The 13677-nt window shown below is 39.3% G+C and overlaps 1 protein-coding gene across 1 annotated transcript in view; it reads left to right on the plus strand.

Moving 5' to 3' along the window:
- Positions 1-13677, plus strand: part of MTR (5-methyltetrahydrofolate-homocysteine methyltransferase) — a gene marked incomplete at both ends in the record, with an annotated part of 54421 nt that overhangs the window by 31486 nt on the left and 9258 nt on the right. Inside the window, 7 exons of the mRNA XM_081998097.1 lie at positions 260-349; positions 956-1108; positions 1683-1790; positions 6570-6670; positions 9286-9353; positions 10222-10342; positions 13259-13340. Of these exons, the coding sequence (XP_081854223.1) occupies positions 260-349; positions 956-1108; positions 1683-1790; positions 6570-6670; positions 9286-9353; positions 10222-10342; positions 13259-13340 (723 nt within the window). The remainder of the gene's footprint in view (positions 1-259; positions 350-955; positions 1109-1682; positions 1791-6569; positions 6671-9285; positions 9354-10221; positions 10343-13258; positions 13341-13677) is intronic.

The following is a 13677-nucleotide window of genomic DNA, read 5'->3' on the forward strand; positions in this document are numbered from 1 at the left end:
TATTTTATTTTCCTTCTTTTTTTCTTTCTTTGCTTTGTTTCCATCTGCATTGAGGTATATTCTCTTTGGGATGTAGAGGCCCTAAGTGTCTGCAGTACATCACAGGTGTTTGCAGTACAATTTGCATTTGTATAAAATTTTTTTGAATAATCTAAAATTATTTTGTCGGCCAGTACTTAAAATTATCCTCGCTTTCTAAAAGTAAAGTCTGTAGTTGTACTTATGCTTGCAACCTCCTATGGATGCCTTTCATTTTTAGAATCATGCCCAAGGAGGAAGAAAAGTTCTACAGACCGATGAGTGGCGGAAGAGCTCTGTGGAGGAAAGGCTGGAATACGCTCTCATAAAGGTGAATCTGAAAATTGTCCTACCCATAAGCTCTGAGACACGATCTCAGCTCAGACTTTAAGGACACCTTTGTCTTTAGAAATTCTTCAAAAGCCATTCTTTTAAAAGCTATTAATTAATAATGAATAATATATTGAATTAATATATTTAATTAACTTTAACAGAGAAGATTGTGGTGATTTGTCTTTAAACATCACAAGGTGAAGTCTTTGACTCTAAATATTTTATTCCACTAGTGTTGGTAGAAACATACTGCTTTTACATTTGGGGTGGGGGGTGTTGGTTCTTTAACAGTACTGCACTGAGTGGCACTTGTACTCTGGAAACAGTCTTTGAGTGTTTGGGTTTTCTTATGACATGGTGTGGTAGGTTGACCTTGGCTGGAAACAACAAACCAACATGTTAATACTGGGGACTCTTGCTTTGAATAAATTTATCTGCCTGAGAACTGCAGTCTTTTGTTTCCTAAGAAACCTATTTTAAATACACATCTAGAAGACTAGCAGTATCTAAAGTACCTGTTTGTATTTTCATTGTAATTTGGGGGGAGGCAACTAAATAAAAGCTGTATTTCTAGCAAGATAAAACTTTTCAATTGTTTTCCCAGGGCATTGAGAAGTATGTCACTGCAGATACAGAAGAAGCAAGGTTAAATCAGGAAAAGTATCCTAGACCTCTAAATGTAATTGAAGGGCCCTTGATGAATGGCATGAAAATCGTTGGTGATCTTTTTGGTGCTGGAAAGATGTTTCTGCCTCAGGTGAAAAGAAAATGTTTTCATGTATATACTTATTTTGCAAAAACTAGCATTGTAAAATGTAGCCAAAACATCCTATGCTGGCTTTTTTTTTCAGATACAGCACATGAATTGTGAAAATCCAGGTGCTGCGAAGAAGCAGCCCTATTTCTTCTTTAGTTTGGAACTTAACTTTATGTAGTTTTACATGTTTCTGTTCTTCCTGAGTGTTCTTGCTTTATTTGAAATGTGGCTTTAAGTCTGGGACAATGAAAAAAAGCAAGACAAAAAAGATCCAAATAAATATTGCTTTGTTTAGCACCTTCCAAGTCTGGATGTGTTTGTAGCTTCCAATTCTGTTGTGAGTGGTCTGAGAGGCTGCACTGTGGAAGCAAGTGTCGTGTGTAGACCTGTAGTCCAGTAGGGCCAGCAGCCTGCTACCACTGAATGCTCTGCAAAGCTGGAATATGGGTTTGCAAATGAAGTTTTGTTTATTGCTTGAATGGGTATAAAAGAAAGCTGTGAGAAATCTGAGGCTATTCCTATACCTGATCTTTATTGTTTATTTTCTGCCCTCCTTCTCTGTTTATCTATGCAGGTGATAAAGTCTGCTCGAGTTATGAAGAAAGCGGTTGGCCACCTTATTCCCTATATGGAAAAAGAAAGAGAGGAAAGGAGAGCTGAACGGGGCAGCGTAGAGGAAGAGGCAAGACACTCTGTGCTGTAACTCTTTCATAGCATGCCATGACAAAAATGGATATTATTTTTTGCTAATGACATTTATTCAGCTTTCATGCTGGAGAATTGATGCAGTCATATGGAAACTGATAACCTTGGCACAAGTTGAAGTAGTTCTGAAATTCATAAAGTGCAGATTTTGTGGAACTCTGCGTGGTGTGTGCCTGAGTTGTTGTCACAAGCTTCCTGAAGGATGCCGTAAGCCTTTGTAGGCCCTTTCAACCAGTGTATATATGTCATACCATACTTATTTCTTGTGTTTTTGTAGGTATTTAATTCTAGTGTTATTTATGGTCCTTCTAGCTTTATGGCAAATTTTGCCATTTGCTTCTACTACTTCTGCCCTCAGTGAACTATGGAACTCCCTTTAGCATGTTCAAAGCCTGTTACCATGTTTATCTTTATTCAGCTCTTCCCTTCCCTCTACCCCTGACCATTCTCCCAGCTAAACAAACCAAATTCTTCCATCCTTTTTCTTCACGGATCGTGACTTCAAGACCTCTTGTAATGATAGGATAGTATAGCCATGACCAAGTTGTAGGGGACAAATGTTCATGAAAACAGGACCTGAATATAGTCATCTTTTCATATGTGTGTTTTTCCACTAGTTTCTGAAGACTAATTTTTATACTATATATATAATTGAAAACACCCAGTGATTTTCAGATTCTCGTGGGCCTTTCTTTTATAGCATTTCCTGTTTCACAGCCAACAGTTGGTGATGCCTGAGAGTAGTTTTATCAAGTACTTGTGCATTCTTCCAAATTTGGTTAATTGAATATGTGGTAGGAGCATTGGAATATGAAGATACAGGATGTCCCTTGTTCTCCATACTGACAAGATTATACTCGGTAGGGAAGAGAGTTCAGGTGAATTGGACAAAATCCCCTCTTAAATACTCGTGTCTGCTGTTTTCTACTATATTTATAATGTGGTAGGTGCTTACAGTTTTGGTGGTTAAATATTTTTCTTCTTCTCTTGTCTTTGACTATCAAATTTAAGTTTTATGCACACTTACTTCTCTTTAGTCCTGTGGAACCTTACCTTGTCTTCATGAGTTCTCAGAGACAATAGCTGTTATCAGAGTCTGGCATTTAACACAAATAAATAGGAAGAATATCAGAATTTCTCTAAACTGTGATATTTGTATATGTCGTGGTTTGGCCCCAGCCAGCAACTAAGCACCATGCAGCCACTCGGCGAGAGAATTGGAAGAGTGAAAGTGAGGAAACTCATGGTTTGAGATAAAGACAGTTTAATAGGTAAAGCAAAAGCCGCGCACGCAAGCAAAGCAAAACAAGGAATCCACTCGCCACTCCCCATGGGCGAGTACTTTGCCCATGGGGAGTGGCGAGTTTCCTGGTGTTCAGCCATCCCCAGGAAAGCAGGGCTCCATCACGTGTAACGGTTACTTGGGAAGACAGATGCCATCACTGCGAACGTCCCCCCACTTCCTTCTTCCCCCACCTTTATATACTGAGCATGACGTCATATGGTGTGGAATATCCCTTTGGCCATTTTGGGTCAGCTGTCCCAGCTGTGTCCCCTCCCAGCTTCCCGTGCACCCTCGGGAAGGGTGCAGGCCAGCACAAGAAGCTGGACTGTCCTTGACTACTTAGCAACAACTCAACATCAGCACATAATCAACATTTTCTCATCCCAAATCCAAAACACAGCCTCACAGTAGCTTCTGTGAAGAAAATTAACTCTATCCTGGCTGAAACCTGGACAGTATATTACCTTCAGTTTCCCTCCTGTGGATTTTTGAATGGTTCCTAATTCTTCCTTTGAAATCTTCTTATAGTGTGTCTTTCCATTTGCTGTGGATCTGTTGCGTGATTGTCCAGCATAAGCATAATGAATACAGCAAATATTTTACAATGAAAAATGACCTGATAATAAAACCTGACTAATCTTAATGGAAGAAGGAGATTGCCTAGCCTCTTCTCCCATGTTCTTTCTGCATGTGAAGAAGGTGTCTTCTCTGTAGTATTTCAAATGTACCTGTTCTCTGGCTGTCATGAGCCACCTTTCTATGTGTCATCTCTCTCCTGCTCATGCTGTTCTTTTTTATTTTAATTCAGATGACAATGCTGGTATTTGGCACCTTCTGTTTTGTTCTGATGCTATTTGAAATCGGTGAAAATTATTACCCCATTCCTTCCATGGATGTTGGATTAGGATGCACTTTGAACCCTCTGGCACTTAATTGTCTGGCTAAAAAGAAGTGAAGTGGAATTTGAGAGGTTCTTAAAAATATAGCAAGCACTCTGAAGAGATTGTGAGATATTCTGTGTGGGTGAGGAGAGCAGGAGGGAAAAAGTAGGGCTTCTGTCCTCTTGCTTTTGCTATCTTCTGCTGGGCAAGGGTGGTAGTGCCTTCCTCTTCAAAAAAATATTGCCACTGTTTAGAGGATTGGTAAGAGAGAAAAACACAGCTTTATCTCCAAAGTTACTTGTTGACTTGAAGGAAAATGATTTGCAGACTCCAGTAGCTGACCTGTCTGATGTTACCCAGGCTACTGTAACCTCCAGGACAGTTTTAGTCACAGGCTGCCAGGAAATGCAAAGCATTGATAGTTACATTTGAGGATAAATAGCTGTGGCTGACCTCTAACAAGATGGAAAAAAAGGAGCCCATTGGATGTGTGCCCAGAACTTGAGGACCTCCTTGCTTGAGACAACTGAAATCACAGCGTGCCCTAAATAGGGTTTATTTAAAATAGCGTGTGTTCAGGCCTATGTTGTTTGCTGCCCAGCACAGATTTTCCTTCTTCTCATGTGCAAATCCAATTTTTTTTCTTGGATATCAATCACTAGTTAAATCATCAGTAGTTATTAGGTGTGATACGTGTGGGCAGCCCAGTTCTTCCCCCAGTCCTTGATTAAGCTCTTTCCCCAGTTTTCTCTTATGTTCCAGCAGTATACTTTCAGCTGCAAATCTTTTTGTTGATGTACTGAGGTGGCTGACTTACCTCCACTTTCGCTTTCTCTGTTCCCCGATCTTCTGTAAAACAGGAGCACTGGGGAGATAGACTTCAGTAAACAGCAGCATTGGAGGGGATCCAGCAATTTTATTCAACAAATGTGTTAGGACCACAGGAAAAGCTAGTATCACTCTTGGTAATATATACAGTCTTTTCCCCCAGAAAATTGTAACGGCAGGAGGCAATGTAGGAACATGAAGTAGAGAGCTACCTGATACTGTCCAGAAATATAACCTGCTTCGTAGAAGAATCTAGTCCTCCAGTTCTGCCATCTGCAAACGAGATGAGATGCTGACTGGAAAAAGATTTTGTAGTTTCACATAGAATATGCTCAGGTTTCCACTTTATTTAAATTCTGTGTGATCTAAGTAGCCTGTTACTGGCACCAGCTGAAACAGAGCACTGTGATAGCCTGGAGCTGCTCCAAATGACAACAGTGATTATACAACTAAAAATGTATTGCAAAGACCTGTGTCCTGGTGCAGAATTGCTATAGGAAGTTCACTGTTGCCCTGCTGGTAGGCCCCCCTTGTCAAGGCTAAATGCCATCTAGCCTAGGACCAGTCTGTGACAGTTACAGCTACCCTTCTTCAAGGAGATCCTTTTTCCAGCCTGTTTGTTCAGCTTTGGTGGTCTGAAGTAGTCTGATCACTGCACTAAAATGTCTCCCTTGCTGTTTGTGTTGCATAAAAAATCTGGCTCTTCTGCTTTTGCTAATTCCTCTCCTTCTTCTCAGCATTCCATTGAAAGACTGTTCTTGGTACTGTTGTGATTTAACCCCAGATGGCAACCAAGCCCCACGCAGCCACTCAGTCACTCCCCCACAGTGGGATGGGGGAGAGAATCTTAAAAGTGAGAAAACTGATGGGTTGAGATAAAGACAGTTTAATAGGTAAAGCAAAAGCCGCGCACGCAAGCAAAGCAAAACAAGGAATCCACTCGCCACTCCCCATGGGCAGGCAGGTGCTCAGCCATCCCCAGGAAAGCAGGGCTCCATCACGTGTAACGGTTACTTGGGAAGACAGATGCCATCACTGCGAGCGTCCCCCCACTTCCTTCTTCCCCCACCTTTATATACTGAGCATGACGTCATATGGTGTGGAATATCCCTTTGGCCATTTTGGGTCAGCTGTCCCAGCTGTGTCCCCTCCCAGCTTCCCGTGCACCCTCAGCCTTCTCGCTGTCAGGCCAGCATGAGAAGTTGGACAGTCCTTGACTACTTAGCAACAACTCAAAACATCAGCACGTTATCAACATTATTTTAATTCCAAATCCAAAAGAGCGTTGTACGAGCTCTCAGGAAGAAAATTAACTCTATCCTGGCTGAAACCAGCACAATGCACAAACAGGTGTGTAATTATGAGTGTTCATACCTGTTTGTTCTAAATATTTAATCTATTTAAGCTCTTTATTGGTGAGGTTTATATTTGGAGCAGAGGTACCTTAGGAGTTCAGTTATTGCACTGCACAAAATGCTATCCAGATCTGGAATGTTTTATCTTCTATTTTGTTTTTTTAAACACAGATTTTTTTAATAACATGCATGGAAATTGCAACAATAGTTGTTGTGCAAGTTTTTATTACCTGGATCTTTTAAAATAGTTTTTAATATGAACTATATTACCTCTACTACACTTTGTAATTACTTGTACTATGGTAGGAGTCTCCATCGTAGGTTAGGGTTGCACTGTTGAAGGATCTGTGCAAACATACTGAGGCTTCTGAGTAATTTAACTCTTGTGTTATTTGTTTAACTTTCAGGATCCTTATCATGGTACAATAGTACTAGCAACTGTGAAAGGAGACGTACATGATATTGGCAAGAACATTGTGGGAGTCGTTCTGGGCTGCAACAACTTCAGGTAGAGAGACTAACATTAAGTAGCTGGGAACACAACTATATAAGGCTAGCTAATTAATATATTTAGGCTAGCTGCAGCTGTGGTGATGAGGTGGGCATTTCTTGTGAGCTGTCCTCCATTCTCCAAGTTGTAGTTGGGAACACAGATCGTACTAGCTATTACTAATGGAGAGGACAGAGGGAGCATAGCCTCCTCCTATAATACTTTTTTTCCTAATAAATTGTCATCTGAGCCGGATACAGTTTAACATCAATTGAAACACAGATGAGAAACAAATTTTAGAATTTGTTTTACATTAGTTGAATATAATAAGTGTAATGTCTTAAACATAGAAGTGTAATGTCTGAGGAAAACAGATACAATTGTAGTAGGCAAAACTGCATGTGGCTTGTGTGTTGGGAAAAAAGAAGTCTTATAACATTTGAATGAACCTTTCAGTATGTTTTTTGAGCTGTTTGCTAACTATGAGGTTTTAAAAACTCACTGGGGTATGTGTTGTTAAGTAAGAGATGACATTCTCATCCTGTTTCTGAGCTTCAAAAGATAAATCTTCAAGAAAAGTCTGTCGGAGTGGGAATGCGAATCCGGAGTAATGATGAGTCCCAATGTGGGTATGGTCATTCTCATTTATTGTAGCAAAATGCGCAGCTTTTATAGTTTAACATACTGTCCACGCGCCGGACATCGTTCCCCATTTGCCACAAGCAGCTGATCACGCACTTAAGGCTAATTGTTGATTGGTATTTGTCATTTTACATGTTGTCCCATAGACCACCCATTCCCGGATCTTGCAGTTTCTAGTTTCTTCTAAGTTGTTTATACAGTATGAAGCTCCTTATTGTTCATGTATCAAAGACAGTTCACTTGCTCAAGGTTCTTGCTCAGTCATCAGTTTCAGTAACAAAGCCAGGGTTGTTCAAGTCAATATAATCATGTCCGCGTTCTGACAGCCAGGCTTCCACAAAAGTCAGCTTTTTCAAGGCCTGTGTACATAGAGTCATAGAATCATTAAGGTTGGAAAAGACCTCTTAAAGATCATCAACTCCAATCGTCAACCCAACACCACCATGCCCACTAAACCATGTCCAGAAATGCCTCGTCTACATGTTTTTTGAACACCTCCAGTGATGATGACTCCACCATTTCCCTGGGCAGCCTGTTCCAATGCTTCACCCCTCTTTCAGTAAATGCAGCAGGGTTGGCAACAGTGTTGGAATGAATGGTAACGTTTCCATTAGAGCCCTTTGTCAAGGGCTGTCTGTCAAATGTTGTGCAAAGCTGATCTGGTTTGGAACTCTGTCTTACCATTCATTCCCTTAGTTTTGGTTTTGACTTGGGGCTGTAATTTGCTCTAAACAGAGCCAAAATTATCTCTTTATTTTAAAACACAAAGGGTTGAAGCCAGTAGCAGTGCTGTGTATATGCAGTATATTCCATTTCATTATCTCTTGAAAGTCTGTCGATTGGTTTCAGGCTTTCTTGAGCTTTATTTAGACTTACTGAACTGAAGCCACAGTGTTTTCTGTCACCATGAGTATGAGCGAGGCTGAATGAAGCCAGCAGGCTGGGATGGCTTACTTGAAAAACATAAAAAACGTTGGCAATGGCTAGGGTTAATAGGAATAAAATGCTAGCAAGGGAAGTATAGTGTCTCATTTAATAAAATGCATGCTTTAGTAAGACAAAAAGCCTTAATGAGAATCATTTTATATTCCTGACATAAGATATGATGTCCACAAAACCTTTCCACATTTGCCAAATAATTTCAGAAATACCGCTGCTGTTGGTTAACTCCTGTAGGCAGCTAAGCACCGTATAGCCATTCACTTACGTTCGCCCAGCCAACCTCCGTGGGATGAGGAAAGAAAGAATAAAAGCAAGAAAAATTATGGGTGGAGGTAAAAAATGTTGAAGTGAAGGAGAAGAGGAAGAGGAAAAAAAAGAAAAAAGTGATGCAAAGCAGTCACTTGCAACCTGCCATGAGTAGACGATGCCCAGCCAGTTCCTGAGCAAAAGGTGGCTAAACCCCGCTAAACCTCTTCTTCTCCCTTTTTATTGCTGAGCATGACATCATGTACCATGGATTATTTCTTTGGTTAGTTCGGGTCATCTGCCTGGTTGTGTCTACTCCCAACCTCCCGTGCAACCCCAGTCTATTCCCTGGGGTATTAGAGTGAGAAACAGAGAAGGCCTTGATGCTGGACAAACACTGTTCATCAATGGTTAAAACATTAGTGTGTTATCAGCATTGTTTCGGTCAGAGATCTAAAACAAAGCACCATATCAGCTGCTATGAAGAAAACTAACTCCATCTCAGTGAGGCTTAATACAAGAACAAGAAAATTATTAAAAAAAAGAGCCTCTTACACTTGAATTTTCTTATCTACTGTGTCATCTGGAATGCTGATGTATTGAAAATTTTGCCAGACCCAGAGGTGTTTCCTAAATTAAAATTCCCAACAGAGGTCTTATGAGAAACGAACAAACAAATCTCAATTTTTAACTTAAATTTTAGGTCAGTCGTTTACAGGAAGAGCAATGTATTTGCCCTTTATCAGAAATTTGACCGTTTTTTTTTTTTTAAGAATCTTGTGTCGTCTCATTTCTTTTCACAGAGTTATTGATCTAGGAGTCATGACGCCATGTGATAAGATATTGAGAGCTGCTGTTGAGAACAAAGCAGGTACAGAGAGATTTCCTTAGTACTCCTGAATTGTTTGATTTTAAACTTCACTCACTTTTTTTTTTTTATCGCTACTTGTTGCATTCCTATGCTGTCTATGACTTGGTCAGGCTACCTTCAGATAAATCAGAACTTTTGCATTAACAATAGTAATTCTTTAGTATTTGGCACTTTTGTGAAACTTAGCTCAAGGAACTAAAAACCTATATCGAAAGGACAACTCCAAGAGAGATGTTTTAGTATTTGTTTTACAGATGGAGAAATGGAGACTTGAAAAGGTTAAATAACTTTGTGTTGGGTCTTACATCAGTGAAAGACCTTGGCATTCAGCCTGCCAGATCATTGAGTGTGAAATCGGGAATGAATTGTTCCAATAAATTACAAACTTTCTGAAACAAGTTAAAGTTGATTTGAAACAGTCTATTGCTACTTGGAAAGGATGAATTGTGTGGAACATAGCTGTTGAAGTTTGAAAGCTTTTGCCATTTCTAAGAGCAGAGCTTGTAATTATTTGGTCTTATTTTCCTCCTTGGTGCTGAACTTCTGAAGTTTGAAGCTTGCTTATCAGAAATACTGATATTTATTGCTGAAACTAGAGTAGTAGGTGTTCAGCAGCTGTGAAGACTGTTTGAGAAATATCTTACACTGGGGATTTGGAATCACTTTCATTCTTGGAAAGCTTTCACTTCCTAATTAGGTCAAACCTTGCTTCTAGACTAGCGACTACCCTGCTTTTTATCTCACTGTTTTCTATCTGATGCATGAAGCTATCTGATGTATGAAAGAAATGTTTTCTGTAATAATTTCTGTGTCTCTCTAGAGTGGATTTGCTAAACCTTTTGTGTGTGTGTTTGTATATTTGCAATAGATATAATTGGCCTGTCTGGTCTCATCACCCCTTCTTTGGATGAAATGATTTTTGTCGCCAAGGAAATGGAGAGATTGGCAATAAAGATTCCTTTGCTGATTGGAGGAGCAACTACTTCCAAGTAAGACATCTCAGTTGGGAAGATGGGGAATGTGTATGAAAATGGTGTTAACGAGGGAAAAAGAAAATTTATAGCCATTTCTCTCTCCCTTTCCCTCATTTTCCTACAACACACATACTGGTATGTATCTACTTAAGAGTGCATGTTATTTCTTAACATCAGAGGTAAAATGTAATTGGGACCCAACAAACAATGGATGTCTCAAACATTTCTTTTTTGTGAGTGTTAGGTATTTTGCAAGTATATATTGTATGTGGATGTATGTATGTGTATATTTCCTATAAGCTCGCATATGCATATGAATACGGTTCTGTTCTTCTAAGAGGTTGAATGATCTATTTCGATTCACCAAAGCATTCTGAAAATGCAGGATTTGGGGACTAGAAATGGTCATGTCAACATAGGGGAGCTATTATCTTTAGGAAAGTTAATGTATTTTCCTGGATCACTGTTCAGCACTGTGCTGATAGGACTGAGCCTCCAGTCCTGGTTGAGCAGGCTGACGGGATAAATTCTAGCTGCTTGCTTTGAAGTTGTTACCACATTGCTTTTGATAGACTGAGCTTTTCTGTTGAGATCTGGTTCTCTCGGATCCATTCAAATGAAATAATACAGCTGCTATGATGTCCTGAAGACTGGTGCTGACAGCTTACTGACATCTAGGATTAACATTACCACAAAATGTGTTTTGGGCATGTGTTTTGGGTCACGCTTTGCTAACTGGTTTATGTACAATATGCTTGAGTAGGTGACAGCTCAGAAGACTGCAGAGGTCATTCTTTGTATACCTAGAAGCTGCTAGCCGTGTTTCTTTATCAGAGCTGCACATACTGTAGCAGAACCATGAGCTAAATGTATTCTGTATTTTTTGCCTTACCAAATTGTCCCATAATTTGACAGACAGTGAAGAGTAGGATCATGACCTTTCTTTATTGGTCCTGTGGTTATAATGCAAGGTTAAACCATGTCCTTTTTCTCCTCCGTAGGAGTCTCTTTTCCTGGGGCTTTGATACTGAGAACAAACAGGGAGAGTTTTTTCTTAAAATAAGAAAGGGGAGGGGGGAAAAGGCTTTATTCTTAAGTAGAGGTCTTAGGAGAGCCCGTTCTTCAGATCTTTTTGGTGTTTGTACACAGGGCATTGTGGCCTAGTGACTGATGTCAAATAACCAGCATAACACAATTTTGTGGAACTTATTCACAGAGATGAATGTAGCTAACAGCAAGGCAACACGAGTTTTATCCCTGAATATGGAAATTATTGAAGAATATATGTATAATTTTGTATACATAAACAATAATTTTATTCATGTGAACTGTATATAAATATATACTTACGCGTATGCCCAGACACATACTGTTTCTATAAAATATGTGTCAAGTAAAGGTATTCTTTATGAAAGAGTGGTAACTTTACTTCCACAGTCTTAAGTTTAACCTCATGTGTGCATTCTGAAAGGTTGTGTACATGTCAGAGGTTGCTAATAAAGAACCACCTGCACTTTTCTCTGTAATAAGTAGACATTGTTATTTGGAATATGGAGACCATAAGTACTTGGAAGGCCGGAAAGTGAGGTTAGTTTGAAAGAGAGAGAGGCTGGATTTTGCCTACAGAATCTACATAATAGAGTTTTGTCATAGCTTACAATAATGATGATGTTTGCATTCTTATTATATTGCTTTGGTAAATTCAGATGCTGACAGATAATGGTGACAGTTTTGTTGTGGTAATGTTTATTTTTAAAAAATATAAAAATTAGGATGTACTAGTTGATACAGTGCCATTGTAGGGCCATGCCATGTTTGTTCTCTTTGTCTGTTCCTATAAAAATAGAAGATACAATATCTTTTTTCTAAAACATAGAGCTGCAAGATCAAAAGTGCATCACCTAGAAAGCAAATTAAGATGATCCTGGACAGTTGGTTAAACAGCTGTATTCCACAGTCATCAGTAACCTGTATGTCCAAGTTTTGACAATATTTGACAGAACCTGAACAAAAAGGAGTTCTTACCTGTGGAAGATCACTTCCTGGGTTCTGATTTAAATTAATTTTAAAAATGGTGTTTGACCTTTTCATTCAAGAAAGCAAACTGAGGTTTGGCCCACAAGGTCTTTGTTCCTGCACTTGCTTGCAGAGTTTGCTAGGACACTGCTCAACAGGGGTTGCATTTCATGTGAAAGCTTAGGTCTCAGTTTAGGATTCCAAACTTTAATTTCATCAATGAAGTACTATAATGCAGAAGTGATTCTTCATTATATGCTGAAGTATTTCAGAGAGAACTGGAATATGAGTAAGTGCTAAATAATTGAATGAATTGGGAGGTTTTTTTATGTGAATGACTTGACTGACCAAGCAGGTGCAAGTTTGTAGTATTTATTGACCACTGACAGAAATTCTTCTTCAGGTGAGTAGAGGGCATGTGCCTCTGGTTTTGAAGTACAGCATTGTAGAAATGGAATAACTATCACTGAAATATGCTAATGCTAATCCAGAGATCCAGAAACTAGCATGTGGGAGGGAAAAATGTAAGATGCGCAAAAAAGATTAAGAAAAAATTGTTAGGTTTTGGTAGGCTTAGTTTGGAACATTCTCACTGAAATTTTCTGAGGTTCAAACTAAGGAGTTGCTGATTTTTCAGTCAGCTGGTAGGACAGTGAGGGAATGTGAGTTGGCACATTTTTTATGAAGTATTCTGATACTCTTTGAATAAAAGTGTTTATGTACCTATGATTAAAGTCTGTGTTTAATCATCCATGCGTAGCAGATGGATGAATTGCTTGCTTCTTTTGAAGTTCTGGCATACGCATTAAGACAGGATTTATTTTGCTGGGGGTTTTGTCTGGGTTTTTTGGTTTGGGTTGGGTTTTTTGTTTGTTTCAGTTATGAAACGCTCACTCTTTTTCTTTTTCATTTAAGAACACACACAGCTGTTAAAATTGCCCCACGATATAGCGCACCTGTAATTCATGTCCTGGATGCATCCAAGAGTGTTGTGGTTGTAAGTTCTAAATTATAGTTTCTCATCTGTGCAAAAATCTATGCCCTGTTTTTCTGTTGTGCCTCTCATACTTTCCTCTAAGGCTTAATGTTATGGTAGAAAATTGAAGAGGCATGACAGAGACCAGTTTCTAAACTACTGTTGCTTCAGTTATTTTTTGCTGCCACATGGTTATCTCATCTGACTTGCATCAATTATTGTCACAGGGTACCTTTATTTAAACGTCTGTTTCTCTAGCGATGGTGACATAATTTACTCTGAGTCCATGACTGTAGTTTTGAGATGTTTGATAGTGAAGAGCGATGGGGTGAGATGTGATCTGCTATTCTCTCTGTTT

Source organism: Phaethon aethereus (genome assembly GCF_964289735.1).
Source record: "Phaethon aethereus genome assembly, chromosome: 3".
Lineage (NCBI taxonomy): Eukaryota > Metazoa > Chordata > Aves > Phaethontiformes > Phaethontidae > Phaethon > Phaethon aethereus.